Here is a 15,759-nt window from a genome sequence, read left to right as displayed (position 1 = left end):
GATTCTTGATGTAGAATATTTTGTTTGACGTGGAGGATGCTAAAGGATTATAGCTGCCTGAAGTCATTTATTGAACAGGTTGTCCCTGTCATCTTAAAAATGTTTATGTAGATTGTCTGGTATTTTAAGTAACAGTTGAACTGTCGTTTTTGAAAGATGAAGAGGAATAGTTCCTGTATTTCTATGTTGATAGTTTTTCCTGATGGTAGTGGGATGGCTCCTGTATCCTCTGAAATGTGCAGTATTTTTCTAGATGAGTCTTGGTCTCAAGGCTTCATTTTATCTTTTTGCTGCACAATTATGACTTTATTATAATTTTTAATAAAGTATGTTCCCTGGTATATAGAAAGTGTGGTTTAACATTAAGGAGTGGGATTTTATAGAAATGGCTAAACCACTGTTAACAGCTCACTGCTGCTGGGAGAGGTGGGTTTTCTCCTTTTCTCTCCTGGAGCTTCTCCTGCGCTCATGCTGTCAGTTGTCTCTTCTGGCTTCTTTTTCCTAGCAAGGGCTTGTTGGTCTGTCTCTTGCTTCCATTAATTAGCTCTTAGTGAAAGTAGAGGTCGGGTGAATGTTGGAAGTGATGCAAAGGGATGGGAGCGAGGCGGGAATATCCCTTTGATTAGCAGAAAAGCAATAGTAGATTAGTTATCATGGACTGTCACCCTTAGGGTGCCCTGGCTGTGACTAAATTCTGTTTGAGATACAACCTAGGAAGACCTATACTCTTCTGTTCCTTTCATGCAGGGGATGGTAAATTATGAACTCAAGCTGATAATAGTGAAATAGCATCAATCAGTCACTTTGTGTTTGTGGTTTGTTTGGTTTTCTGTGGTTTTTTTGATTTGGTTGGTTTTGTTGTTGGGTTGTTTTTTCTTCTAATACCCCCTCTATGGCAAGTTCAGCATCCAGTAATTGTCTGATTTAGCTTTCTTTTCTCAGTTTCCTGTGGTGCTGCAAACTTTCTGCAGGAAGCACAGTCTCTTAAACCATTCCTACAACTGAATCTCTGCTTTTATACATCCAATGAAGGACAAAAGAGGGTAATGAGTTCTATTAGTCTTGTGCAGCTGGTACTGCTGTTGTAAAGATCAATTTTCTAACTCCTGCAGCGTGTAACTTATATTTACCTGTATCAGATAGGAGCCCTGAGATACTTGGTGACTTTACAATACTGCATGAGCTGTTGTGTGTGTGTGGCTATTAAAGTGGTATTGCAGGTAGTGAGTTGCCTTTTTCAGGTAAGCCATTTTCCTATTGATTAATAGGCATTAGTAGACATTAGCTAAGCAGTAGGTTATTGGTCTATGACTAGGGCTTGGGGCAACAATCCTTAGTGAATCTGGAGGCAGCTGTAGGGTTAGATAGATGACTTCAAAAGGCAGAGCATTTATCTATTTTATTTTCAGAATTTAGGAGTTAACCAAACACATTTTTTTCTTAGAAAGTTCTCGTCCTGTGGGGGCTCAGTCACTTAACACACACAGATACTTCTTTGCTAGAATAAGTATTCATTCAAATTGTAGGATCATTGAATGGTTTGGGTTGAAAGGGACCTTAAAGGGTATCCAGTTCCAGCCCCTCCTGCCATGGGCACAGACACCTTCCACTCATGAGTATAGGCCAAGAGAGACTCTAAATTTACTCATTAGCCTTGTTTGTGTAAAGGTGCAGAATGCAAAAGGCATTGCAGTGAGCTGGATCTGTTCTGTGCTGTCACTGTAGGAAACATTTTCTGTTATTGTTAAAGCAGTAACTCTAAACTTAGCCATTTACAAGCTCATTTTCTTTTTAAAGATTGCTAATGGATCTTTGTCTTGGTCCTGTTTAACATCACTATCAGCTAAAGGTATTGTGCAATTGTTTACATGATGTGTTCAATTAAAACCGAAGTGGCACACTGCATGGCTCTTAGGGACACCAGTGGTTTGACTATCAAGTGCTTCCATCACAATCTCTTGTTTTCACAAACACCATAATTCTGCATTGAGGCTTATTGATTGACATGTCATACAGAGACTATGTCTGACTTTGCCTTTTAACGCTTCTAAATCTCAAGTTATGGAAATATTCATGCTACTGTACATTGTTGGAATTCTTGACTAGCAAGCTAAAAGTAAACCACCTAAAATGTGGAACTTGGCACAGGCATAAAGTCTCAGCTGAATACTTTGCTCTAAAGAAATCTAGTTTTTTCTTTTCGGTGTTTATACTTAAACTGTCTTAAACAAAAATCTGGAGAAAAAAACCCTGAAGTATATTGATGCATTTATTTTATGTATGTTCTTGTGTGTGTATAGATAATTAGACACTAGTTGATTCAATAATGTAAAACTCTGCTAAGCTAACAAACTGGTATTTTTTCCCCTTACTCCTAAGAAAAAATTCCCTACCTCAGGGACTGAACCTGCAAGGCTAATGCTTTAAATTGTTTCTACTTGAGTTTTAATATTGCAAAAACCAAAGAGTGGAATTTCAGAAAGCTTCAAATTTGCTGAAATCATGAATCTCCTATTCAAGGAGGTGATCCTGCCCCTCTACTCTGCTCTCGTGAGACCTCACTTGGAGTATTGTGTGCAGTTCTGGTGTCCTCAACATAAAAAGGACATGGAACTGTTGGAACAAGTCCAGAGGAGGGCCATGAGGATGATGAGGGGCTGGAGCACCTCTGAGGATGAGAGAGTTGGGACTGTTCAGCCTGGAGAAGAGAAGGCTGCGTGGAGACCTTATAGCAGCCTTCCAGTATCTGAAAGGGGGCTATAGGGATGCTGGGGAGGGATTCTTCATTAGGGACTGTAGTGACAGGACAAGGGGTAACGGGTTCAAACTGAAACAGGGGAAGTTTAGATTGGATAGAAGGAAGAAATTCTTTACTGTGTGAGTGGTGAGGCACTGGAATGGGTTGCCCAGGGAGGTTGTGAATGCTCCATTCCAGGCGGTTGGACAGAGCCTTGGGTGGCATGGTTTAGCGTGAGGTGTCCCTGTCCATGGCAGGGGGTTTGGAACTGTATGATCTTAAGGTACTTTCCAACCCTAACTATTCTATGATTCCTAGCGGAGGTCAAAACATGTTCTAAGTGTTGTCCCACTTCAAGTTCCTTGTGCAGCTTACTTCTAGCTAGTTTCCAGAGTGGGTTTGGGTTTTTTTACTTTCTTCCCTTTCTTCAAAGATGCACTGTAATTTGCTGTGTGTCATAAGCTGTCACTGCATGTGCTTTATATGTCCAGTACACAGAATATCCAAGACAGTCTTAGTTTTGATTTTCTGGCATATTGCTCTGTAATTTTAAAGTTATAATAATACCTTTAAGCTAATTTTTGGTGGCATTTGAAAACCAAAATTCCAATTGTGCTGCAATTTAATAATAGTGTTGATGTTGCAGTTGGCTGTGCACTCAGTGGCAAAGCTCGCAGGTACACAACTGTAAAGCACGGGTTCCTTTCAGCTGGAAAGCTGCAGGAAATGTTTCTGATAGCTCCAACTGGGTATGGTGTAGGATGGAGTTGCCTGCGGATCAGAGTGAAAACATGAAACAGGCTAGGCCTGCTGGAAGCCTTCCAGCTGCTTCTCCTCCTTCTTTGCAGGGTTTATATTCTTTTACCTACCGGGGCCCAGCCTAGGGAACCAGGTGCTTGCTGCCAATTAGTCTTGTCAAGACAGCCCAGAGCCTCCCTTGACAAGCCTGACTGCTGATAGCAGCTGTGGGGTAGTCTTAGGCAGGATTTTAACTCCTTGCTCACCAAGTGCTTTGCAGGTTAAATCCACTGATCTCATTCTGCAGCTATTCAAATGTGCTTCTATTCTATGAAAACACATTTTGTACAGAAACTGGTCGAAGATTGCCAGTGGTGCTCTAGTGATAGAGTTTACTTGTCAAGCTTCTGGCATGGAAGAATGTAAGTTTGGGGGTTACCATCCATCCCAGGCCATCTTCTACTTGATAAAGAGCATGGCTGGAGCTGGACTGAGCTGGTCCAGCAATATTCTCCCTAGTAGCTTGAAGCTTAATCTCTCTCTAGAGGTACAGTGGCATCCAGGGATTTAGACCAATTTACAGGTCATCCATTAATATCATTGAACTATAAATTGCAATGAAATGTTTCATATTTTTGAACATTTCAAGTCACTTATCTTGCTTGCCTCTAGTGATGTATTGACAACGGTGACTACACAGAAAAAACCATATTGCTATTCAAGCTATTTGTAAGACATTAAAAAAACCACCCTTCTTTCAAATTTGAGTGGAATGAACCTGAAACTTCAAAAGTCCCTAGAGCCACAACAACTGAAGAGTAGCAGCCTAAGCTGTGTGTTCTTAGGAACTGCAATTAAATAGTGTTAACCTGAAGACTAAATATTGCTACATGCACTTAAAAAAAGTAATATCTCTTGCACTATGAGTTGCTCAGATCATGAATTTGCCATTTTGGATGAACATTAAAAAAAATCCACTGATTTTTATGGGTAGCATCTGGTTTTTTTGTTCACTGCTAACATTACTGGAGCACTTGGTAGTAGCAAGGTCATATCCACAGGTAAGACAAGTAGATTTGTTTTTATCAGTTTTAAGAGGTGGCAGCTAGCAGGTTTGTATTGAAGAATATGATCTTTTGCTTGGTCAGACAGAAGACGATCAGGGGAAGTAGCTGGGTGCTTGAGAAGAGCTCTGTGTGTAAAGGAGATGCTTGTCAGCTAGAGGGGAGCGAAGACACTATGGTGAGGGAGAGACATTAGGCCGGCTGTAGAGGTGTTGAAAACTGTAGCAGTAGGAATAAGACTGTTAAAACAGTAGAAATTGATCCCAAAAGACAGGAACTGTTTGTTTGCAAAACAGCCAATTTGCAACTGAATGAAATGCGCTGTTTACAAAATAATCTGAAATTGGATGTTTCTACTCAGCTACTCTAGAAGGAAGGATATGATTGACTCATCTGTTCAACTTTGCTCCCCATTTCCTTTGCTTTTAGTGAGGCTTAAGTATTAAGGTATGCTTTTCCTTAACTCGGAACTCCCAAGAATTGCGTGCGTATAACTGTTAGATCACTCTTTATATCAATTTGAGACCTATTTATATTTTAGAACTTGCTAGAGAAGAATATGCTTCATTAGAGTTCTTAAAAGTACAAACAAATTCTGCCCTGCTAGGGGAGAGCTCCATAATGTTTTCCAGAGTGCTCGCAGCTTTTGCAGAGGTCATCAAGAGGGCTGCCCTACTTGATGTGAACATTGACTGGAACCATTTATTTTGCCCACATGAGTTTAGAGTATATTGGCAGCTTTTGTCTGAGGAGAGTTAAACACAACAGTACAGAAACATTTCAGCAAGTCATCAAGAGATCTCTTCCATAGTGGGCACGTTACTTTGCTAACTTAATGCCTTTGCTTTTACTATTTCAAGCATTAAGGGGAAGTTATGAGTTGCCTGCTTAGGGTGTGTAGAGGTAATTGAGAAGTAACTGCTTCTGTTTAATGTTGCTTGTGTGGCTTACTATGTTATGATGTGTGGCCATCAGGACACTGCCTGAATGATTTGAGGGTGTCTTGGAATGTATATAAATCATTATCTTGAATTTGCAGAGATTCTACCATGGATATCTACCAGAATGTACAGTTCTCAGTAGATCTGTATAGCATTATTTCTGTATTGATATCTGAAACTTACGCTTGTTGTGTGTAGGTCTGTGATCCTTATGATTAGGAAATACAGGCTTTGTTCATGATGGTTGTATTATTATCCACTATATTTGTGTAAGTACAGGGAAAAGAGTAGTTTGGAAAGAACTGCCTCATTACTTTTGAGTCAGTGTTGTTCACATTCTGTTCTTCCATTGATGTATTTTTCTGTTTCAGGGATTTTAGATTTTCTGAACAAAAAAGAAATTAATGGCAACTGCATAGTATTTTGTAATCTAACATGTGAACACATGCAGTCCTGACATTGTCCTTTTTGAACTCCAGAACCTAGTCAAGGGGCTATAAGCATATATCCCACTGTTCGAAATATCTTGGAATGATATTTTTGAACTGAAGTTACCAATGTGTGGCCACTTGGAAAGAAACGGGCAGAGCATCAGCTATCCAAGCCAAGACTGCTTCTTGCTCATTGTGAATCTGCACCAAGGCAGGGGAGAAGATTACTTCTTACTTTCAGGTTGACCCAATGGCAAAATATCACTGTTTTTCTTTGAGCTGACAGTCTGCCAGCTTAAGTCCTTGGAACCTGTAGCTTTCCCTCTGCTTTAGCAGGACACATCCAGCCAACTCAGCATGTTAGTTTTGAAGTAAACATTTTTCAGTGGCTGCACTTCCAACATGAATGCTCAAAGCAGCAGCTTAAATAGAGTCCTAATCTCTCTCTGCAGTCAGAGCCCCACAGCTGATTAACATGGTAGGCTTCAAGTGGAGGTTTCTCTTCAAAGTAGCTGTTTCAGGTCTTCGTATTTTGAGCAGAACTAACCCGTGTTGCAGTGGAAGGAAGCATTCTTGCCTTGGCTGCTGCTTGTCCCTCCTCACCCAGTCCTCCCTTGAGTTATCATGAATGTGTAGACAGAAGTCAAACCAGATGGAATAAATGATTAAGACTTTTTGAAAGAATTTGTTTCAGTGTGGATCAGTTCCTTGAGCTGGTTGACTGAGCAGCCATATGGTGTGCAGACCACCTCCTGCACCAGCACAGGTGGGCAGGAAGAGGCTGACGGCTTTTCTTTTGGTTGCAGTACTGACTTAGGCCAATTTTATGCATTCCTGGAATTCAGCTTGGTGTCCTTTACAGCTTGGCGGGTTTGAGTTTTAATTTGGGGGTTCAGACCTTCAGATTCTTCACCCTACACAACTGCACTTGAAAGTTATCAGAGACTGATAGGAAAAAAACCACTAGTACTTGGCCCTAATGAGGCTTTCATGAACACTTGGGACACTTGGGCCTTTTACCTTGACTAGTTAAGAAATAACAGCCGCCTTTTCTTTTCAGCCTCCAAATCAGTTCAAGCTGTCTGCAGTGAACACGTTTTTGTGCATGTGCAGAAAAAGGCATGGTTCCACATAAGCCAACGTATTCCTTGTTTTTTAACAAAAGTTGTCCCTAGTGTACAGTAGTAATTCATTATCTCTGGAATGTGTATGGGGAGGGAGGAAATTGCTTTGTAATCCTTAGTATTTCCCTTCCTTCCTTCCTCAAGTGGGTTACTTTCAGGGGTAGGTGTTTGCCAGCCTTATTCATTCTGACTGAATAAGGTTGAGGAGTGCTTATGTGAGCAGCTTTGTTAGTGCATCCCTAGGAGCAGTAGCCTATAGCAGGCATTTGGCAATGTGCAAATAGGGCATTAACCTCTTCTGCAAGCATACCTTAAGGGAAGCAAATGTCTTTAATAACAGAGTCTTTTGTCACTGCTTAGTGAAGCATTGTAAAGTAAGGAACAATCCAAATAGAAACATAGACTCCCTCCATTCCTTTCACTTTTACCTCTGTGGTCCAAGGTGATGTGCATCAGTGTCACTGAGTGTGTTAGCCTGCTTGCCTGTGTAGGCTCGTGCAGGCATTGAACTAAACAGTGTTTGAATAGCAGAGACTGTGATGTGTCTCCCTCGCCTCTCTTTCCCTCCCTTTTCAGGTGGTTGGGGGTTTTTGACTGGTTTTGGGTTTTTTTGATGTTTTTTCCTTGTTATCTCTTTCAGTGTTTTGAAGTTATCATCATAAGAATATACCAGAACAACGAATCTTATAGATGCTTGTTTTTTAAATAAGCATACTATACCTGGTTTGTAAGGTATCATATGTTATGCAGGGTATCAGCTTTTGTGATGATGGTACATTTTAGGAGTTAATATTTTGAATGTGGTTTACCATATCAACTGATTTTTAAATTGGGTAACACTGAGAGAGTAAAACAAGTGTGTTAGCTTTAGGACAGAACTCAACCTTGGCTTTGAATGTTCCTCCTAGGTAGTCACAGGCAGAAAGCTCTGGTTAGATCTCTTGAAACTTCTGGAAGAGTGGTCTGGGTTTGCACAGTAATCTATTAATATGTGGTACTTCAGGATTGCAAAGAGGTTGTAACTGTTGTTTTTGTTTAAATCGTATTACACAAATGGTTTTGATAGCTTCTCTTTGAAGACTACATTCATGCAAACTTCATGGCTTTGAATGCCTCTAAATTTACTACAAATGGAGATAGAGTGTTAAGATACTACTGCTTATTGCTTCTGTCATCCCTGTAGAGTGCTTACTACCTGTTGGGGTTTTTTTAAGGTAACTTATGCCAGTTTAAAGTAGACAGAAATAATTTTTAGCTGAAAAGAGATTGGTTTAGGAATATTTCTTTTTCTTAGAAAACCTAAAAATTGGTGAATTCACTTTGTAGATTTTGGTAGAATTCAATTTGTTTTCTGTTTTGGCTGCAATAACCACTGGCATTGCTCCTTTGTAAAACTGGGATGACTTTAGGGTCGGTTCAGAAATAATGTGTATTTTGTCAACCTTAGCACTACCACAAGAAATCTGTGAAACCACACATCTGCTGCACATTAGTTTAAATCAATGTAAAATTACTAGATTGAATATTAAATACTTTACCAGTGACTCAAGTTTTAGTCTTACACAAGGTTTAGAGGTTTAACTGAGACAGTCACCCAGATTGAAGAAACTGTTTTCCATTAGCGAGGGATGGGTTCCCAAAGCAACCACTGCCTCCTGGAGCCACCAGGCAACTTGTCCAGCAGGCTGTGTTGGCTGGCTAGCAGTGCTGATGTGATAGGTGGTACACAGACTGCTCGTGTTCCTGAGCAGAACAAGGGAACAATAGTGATGTATAAAATAATCTACATTAAGCATGGAATGTCAAGATCAGCTTCCGTATCCTTTTTGTATTTTTAATGAGTTAAAATGGTTAGCATGCAGCCCCTTTGTCACCTGTGCCTGGTAAAACAGCATTACTGGTCTTGTTAGGAATGCAGGTATGGCTTCAGAGGCCTGGATGATCTAAAGTTTTAAGGAATGCTTTATTGAAAATTGTATAGCCCTTATTCTAGCAACTTTACCATTATTTTCTCCATTAAAGCCTTGCTCTGGACCAGGTATAGTATGTTTTACTGTCTTGTGTTCGTAGACTTGCTGGGAACATAATGGGGGGACAAAAATAAATGGGTGTAAATGGTAAAGTTGCAAAAGAACTTCACTTTTGCTCTGATCTCCATTCTGTACTAAAATTTTGTCCTAGTAGCTCTGTTGCTCTCTGGAAAGGTTACCTCTATGGGATCTTTCAGTAGCAGTGAGGCCTAACTTTAAAAGTGTTTCAGTGATTCTGGTGCTTCCAGAGGTGAATGGAAACTTAGTACTTTTCTGAAATTACCCTGGATTTTCTGCCTGGGAATAATAACTTTTAATATTCACCTAGTGATTACTCAACCCATAGGGGTTTTTTTATTCAATAAATGCATCATATTTGAATCTTGTTTTCCTGTTCTGTATGTAAAACTTTAACGTAAGCTCCCAATGTTTTCTGTTAACTGTTAATGCTGTCTTAGGCTTGGCTCTAGCATGGAGAAGAAAATTACTCTCCTGTGTCCTGTTTCTGTTAGATTTCTGACAGTGGTGTGAGCGTATTAAATCACTCGACTCTTCTTGGATTTCTGAAAAACAATGATTATTTTAGGGAAGTGCTGACCTATTCTTTTAATAAAGAACTTGTCTTGCATTCCACCTTCCCAATTTTAGAATCATGGTTCATATGCCTCTTGCTGCACAATCCTGTAACATCCTGTGGCAAGTACAGCAGTTGCTTACCTGGAAAAGTAATATTAGTAAAGTGTGTATTTTTAGCTGCCTTTTGATGTGATATAGCAGCTGGAAACAAGGAGGAGAGGCAGTATAAGGTGATCTGACAGCACTGCCAATCACAACTTGGGAACCACGGCTTTGGACTTGCGACCAAACTGTGGAGAATCCATTCTTACAGGCCTGAGTGTGCCCGTTGTGCCTGGCACTTCAGCAGTCCAGATGCTATGGCTTCACTTTTGGGGCTCAGAAGCTCCATTTTGAGAATCCTCTTCTGGACTGTTGACAAATGTTGTTAATGGATGAAATAAAGTTCTGTTAAGCTTTTTATGTTGGTTTGCATTAAAAGTATATAGTAAGCAGGCAGTTCCAACTACCTATTTGAGATATAATAGGTAAAATATCACTTTGATACCAATGACTAATTATAAATACCTAAATTGAAATATATTCTATCAACTAACAAAAATACCATTTTGCCATTTTTCTCTTTGTAGGAATCATGTCCAGAACTCAGAGAAGGAATCTAGCAAGTTCATGTTGAGGTATATTCTCAAGACAAAATACAGTGACTCGTGTGCTTTTCTGGGTAAGAAGGATATCTATATTCTCTTGAGTATGACAAAAAGTAGTTAAACAGTTAAATTTAACTTGTGAAAAGTACAGTCTGTCAAGCCAGTATGGTGGGGGTTTGTTTTTCCTTTGTTCTTGAAGCTTTCTGGACAAGCGTAGAGAACTTCCCACCCATCTAACAGTCTAAAGACATTCTAGACTAATAGTGCAAAGGAAGAGCAATGATGAGCAGTATTGGAATGAAAGACACCACTGAACAGTGTGTGACTGGTTAGAAAAGTAATTCCAATGCATTGTTGCAAAGATGTGTACTGCTTCTAGCCTAATTTTCCAAGAGAATGGAGGTGTTGTAATCTCTCTTCCTCCTTCTCCCTTCCCAGCAATGTTGTACATTTCTCTTCCTAGAGATGTTTAACTTGAGAGAAAAGTGGGTAGAAGCCTAACATATATATGCTGTATTGACGGGCTGGCAACCAGCAAACATAAGCTGCCTCCTGGTCAGCGTGGATATTCTGAGACACCACGAGCAGCTATGGTTATTGTGATGGCAGGATACATGGTTGCATGGTGCCTATAGATCTGTACGTGATCCGTTCAGCTGCTTTTGGAACTCCCAGAGTCCCGTGACTTGATCCTGACAACTCTAGAAAAAGTAAATTTAGGCATGTTTTTTTTTAATCAGGAAGACATTCTTTGCTCAGTTGCTTGCACACTTTTACCTATGCACAGAACTCTATAGCATCTCTTATCTATAACACTTCTCTGCAAGTGTCTCCCTCCTTAATAACTACTTGGGTGTTGTTCATATTGTCATTAGCATTGTGTTCTAGCTAACTTGTGCCAGTAGTCTCCAGAGGCTGTTAAGGCCTGCTTTCCCTGTTTCCCCTCACCACCTCACTGCATCCACACTGAAGTCTTAAGGCTTTACTTTATGCAATTAGATGTAGATGCCTTTCTTGCTGGGTTTGCTGAATTATCTGACGAGCGGGTGGAGAAGAAAGTATTTGTCCCTTTTCCTTTCTGTTCCTGTAACAGTTAGGTGTTTCACGTTCATTATCCTTCCATGATTCTGATGTAAGCTGTACCTCAGTCTCGGTGGATTATGCTATAAAGTCATGGGTTTACAGCTGTGCTTTATCTTAAGGGACTTCTAGACTGGATCACTGGAGTATTGCTTACTTGTTTATTATCCGCATTATTTCATGAGACCCAGTGTGTTCAATCACTCCAGATCCCTTTCTGGCTGTGATCAGAAAAGAACTGCAGGAACAGAGGAATGTTGCCTTGAAGTAATGTTTCCAAAGGACAGGGCAGTTTCCCTTAAGAGTTAAATTAGATAAGATGGCATGTTTTAGTCCTTTAAGTTTAGCACTTCTCTCAGAACTTAATTAGATCTAATTTAGCTTGGCATTGCCTGACTTTTTTTAGTAGAGAATTAGCCTGTTTCTCTCTGTCCTAGGGCAGTCTTTGAGTTTTTGACAGTCTTGTTCCAGTTATCACACTCTGTTTCTAAAGAAGTAGTTGCAGAATACACACTGCTAATGTTTTTATCTTTTGACTGTGTCTTCATGATTCACTGTCATTGTGTTTCTGCTGCAAGCTGGTTTCTTTTTAAATTCTCTTACTAAAGATAGTAAAGCTCCTTGGGCTCTTTCATTCTTTTATATCTTAAGTAATAAAGTCAGGCAGTTCATCTTTTTGTTTTTAAATGTTCCATATGTATGGCTTTAATTTATGAGAGACTTTATAACTCTAAAATTCTGCTGATACCTTACTGCCTTTCCTTGTCTTTGGCGATTGCCTCATCTAAGAATGCTGAATGCTTTTTTTTTTTTTTTTTTTCCCTAAATTTCAGTTTTTGTGCACTTTTTTATAATCCTGACAGTTATAGCTTGGAATTTATCTGACCTGTGGCTGTAGCTTTTGCTTTTAGATGGTGTATTTGGGCATTGGCAGCGTGCTTGCTGGATTTCACTAGCTGCTGTCAGGGTTTGGAGTGTCTTGAACAGTTCTTTTTCAGGATTTGTTTTACTGCTGCTTATTGGAAGCTTATCAGGGGTTCATAATTTAGATGTGACTTAACAGATTCTTCCTAAAATGAAGAATTTCAGACCGCGCATTTCCTGTTCATCAAACACAACTCTGCGTGCCACAGAAAAAAATGGGGAGGGTGAGCTTGTAAATAAAATGCTTGTCACTTCCTAAACATTTTCGTATGGGATTTTTCTAACTATCAGAATGGTGTGATGTGTGACACTTCCACATAACCGTATGAACAATAGAGAGAGCACTTCTTAAAATGTAGTGTTTTCAATTAACAGTCATTTTGTGCCTGTAACTTAATTGGTAACTGAAGGTGTAGCCTCTTTTTTAACTCTATTTTTATTTTAATATTTCTTCTCCTCTTGAATTAGGTAACATAATCCATGGATAAAGTGGGAAAGATGTGGAACAGTTTCAAATACAGGTGCCAGAATCTCTTCAGTCATGAGGGTGCAAGCCAAAATGAAAATGTGGTTGTGAACTCCGGTAGTTGCTCATCTGCGAAAGAGAAAGCTATCCAGATAACTGATTTGGCTCAACAGCAACCCAATAGCCCTTTGAGAGAAAACATTGCTTTGCAATTAGGTTTAAGCCCTTCAAAGAATTCAGCAAGGCGGAACCAAAACTGTGTCACAGAAATCCCTCAGATTGTTGAAATAAGCATTGAGAAAGAGAATGACTCGTGTGTCACCACGGGGGCTAGGCTTGCTCGAAGGGACTCTTATTCTCGGCATGCCCCTTGGGGTGGGAAGAAGAAGCATTCCTGCTCTACCAAAACCCAGAGCTCCTTGGATACTGAAAAAAGAATTGGTAGAACACGAAGTGGTTTGCAGAGGAGGGAGAGAAGGTATGGGGTGAGCTCTGTCCATGATATGGATGCAGTGTCAAGCAGGACAGTAGGTAGCCGTTCTCTGCGACAGCGTCTGCAGGATACCGTTGGGCTGTGTTTTCCCATGAGAACTTACAGCAAACAGTCCAAACCTCTGTTTTCCAACAAAAGAAAGATCCATCTCTCCGAACTAATGCTGGAGAAATGCCCTTTTCCTGCAGGCTCGGATCTGGCTCAGAAGTGGCATCTGATTAAACAACACACAGCTCCTGTGAGTCCTCATTCAACCTTTTTTGACACGTTTGATCCGTCCTTGGTTTCCACAGAAGATGAAGAAGACAGGCTCAGAGAGAGACGTAGACTTAGTATTGAAGAAGGGGTTGATCCCCCTCCCAATGCCCAAATACATACTTTTGAAGCTACAGCACAGGTTAATCCATTGTATAAACTGGGACCAAAGTTAGCCCCTGGTATGACTGAGCTGACCGGGGACAAAAACCTCACACCTCCAGGGAACTGTGACTCTGAAGAGGACACAACAACGCTCTGTCTGCAGTCACGCAGGCAGAAGCAGCGACAGACGTCTGGAGAGGGCCACGGCCATATCAGTAGGCAGGGGGCTTGGAAAGTGCACACTCAAATCGATTACATCCATTGCCTTGTGCCAGACTTACTTCAGATCACAGGTAACCCGTGTTACTGGGGTGTGATGGACCGCTATGAAGCAGAAGCACTTCTGGAGGGTAAACCCGAAGGCACTTTTTTGCTCAGGGATTCTGCGCAAGAGGACTACCTCTTCTCTGTGAGCTTCCGCCGTTACAACCGATCGCTACACGCACGCATTGAGCAGTGGAATCACAACTTTAGTTTCGATGCCCACGATCCCTGTGTGTTTCACTCCTCCACGGTTACAGGGCTTCTGGAACACTACAAAGACCCTAGCTCTTGCATGTTCTTTGAACCATTACTGACTGTATCTCTGAACAGGACTTTCCCCTTTAGTCTGCAGTATATCTGCCGGGCAGTAATCTGCAGGTGCACTACATATGATGGAATTGATGACCTTCCTCTACCCTCAATGTTGCAAGACTTTCTCAAGGAGTATCACTATAAACAAAAAGTCAGGGTGCGATGGCTGGAGCGGGAACCTATAAAATCAAAGTAAAAAGAAATCAGAATAAGCTTCTAGAATATGCTTTTTTTTTGTGTGTTACAGTTTAACTGCAGCAAGCACACCGACAACGTCTAGCTTTTCTGCAATATCCTATTTAAGCTGAGTGTTAGTATCCTGTCAGATGCTGCCTGCTGTTAATCAAACTAAGTTGTGATGCCTCTTGGAAACAATAAGCAGACACAATTCTGCACGTTTTTCATTAAGGCCTAATGAAAATATTTTTGCTAATTTCTGAATATTTTTGTTTCCCTTTTAGAGCTGTAGTAATTGGATGAAGAAACTATGAGGCATTTTCCATGGGGCATTCATGTAATGCTAATAAAGGCTTTAGTAGAGGAACATTTTTGCTAATATTTGAAATATTTTTATAACATTATCTTCTTGAAAGCTCTCCACTACTCAAAGTACTGATTTAGCTCACAAACAAGTTCCCAAATACTAGCGAATTAAGACCATTTTCCTTTAATGAAGAGCAGTTCATTAGAAGCAGTCCATTAAGAGTTAATGGTGCTTTCATGCTAACAGATGAATCATGCATTTCTCAGTGTATAAGGTTTCCTAATCATTAAGACTTGAATATGCCTGCTCAGTACTGTAATTCTATTTTAAACACTTGGAGATTTAAGTGGCATTGTTAGCAAAAGTAATACTGTCTTGGACAGTTAAGTACCTTCCAGTGTGAATTACTGATTCAATGACAGGACAGGGGATTAGATTATTGCCGTGCAACAAAAGGTGGTGGTTTTTCCTAAACCAGAATTTGGTGGCCTGCCTGCAAGTAACTGACAGTGGAAGGTAATAGTAAAGAGAAAAATAATGTTTAATTATTTAAAGTCGTCTGATATTTTTATGGAGAAAATTACAAGTGGTTGAATTATTATAACCAGAACACAGAATCTGACATACCTGAAATAAATGTCAGGTTTCAAAGGTACTGTTACACTTTATTTGTAAATATCTTTCCATTTGTGCTTTTAAAAATACCTTAAAGTAATATGCACTGATGATAGTTTCAACAGATCACTTAGAAACAAGATTCTAAGTTCTGTTTGCTTATTTAATTGGAGATGGAACTGAAAATAGTTCTGTCTTGGATGGTTTTGCACTAAAATTTTATTGGAATGCCCTGACCCTTGTTTCATGTTTTGTACCAATTCCGAGTGCTCCCTAGTTTCTTTACCAGCTGCTACAGTGTGTTATTACTTACTTCTCTATGGCAGTGACCTGTGCGAGGTAGGGAACATTTTGACTGCAAGTACAATAAACGTTATTCTTGTATGCTACACTAACCCTTCTCTTGATGTATTTTTCTGCTTGCTGTGCCTTGTTCTGGCTTTTTGTGCTAATAAAGTACAGTATGTTCAGTG

General features: G+C 40.1%; 1 protein-coding gene across 1 annotated transcript in view; it reads left to right on the top strand.

Annotated features, from left to right (window-relative positions):
- Nucleotides 1-15,012, top strand: part of SOCS5 (suppressor of cytokine signaling 5) — a 31,504-nt gene extending 16,492 nt beyond the window's left edge. Inside the window, exons 2-3 of the mRNA XM_080615819.1 lie at nt 10,271-10,362; nt 12,761-15,012. Coding sequence (XP_080471945.1) covers nt 12,773-14,383 — 1,611 coding nt within the window. The 5' untranslated portion in view covers nt 10,271-10,362; nt 12,761-12,772 and the 3' untranslated portion in view covers nt 14,384-15,012. The remainder of the gene's footprint in view (nt 1-10,270; nt 10,363-12,760) is intronic.
- Nucleotides 15,013-15,759: the final 747 nt, after the last annotated feature.

The sequence above is a fragment of the Psittacula echo genome, assembly GCF_963264785.1.
Source record: "Psittacula echo genome assembly, chromosome: 4".
NCBI classification, from domain to species: Eukaryota; Metazoa; Chordata; class Aves; order Psittaciformes; family Psittacidae; genus Psittacula; species Psittacula echo.
This window is presented reverse-complemented; position numbering and strand designations above follow the sequence as displayed.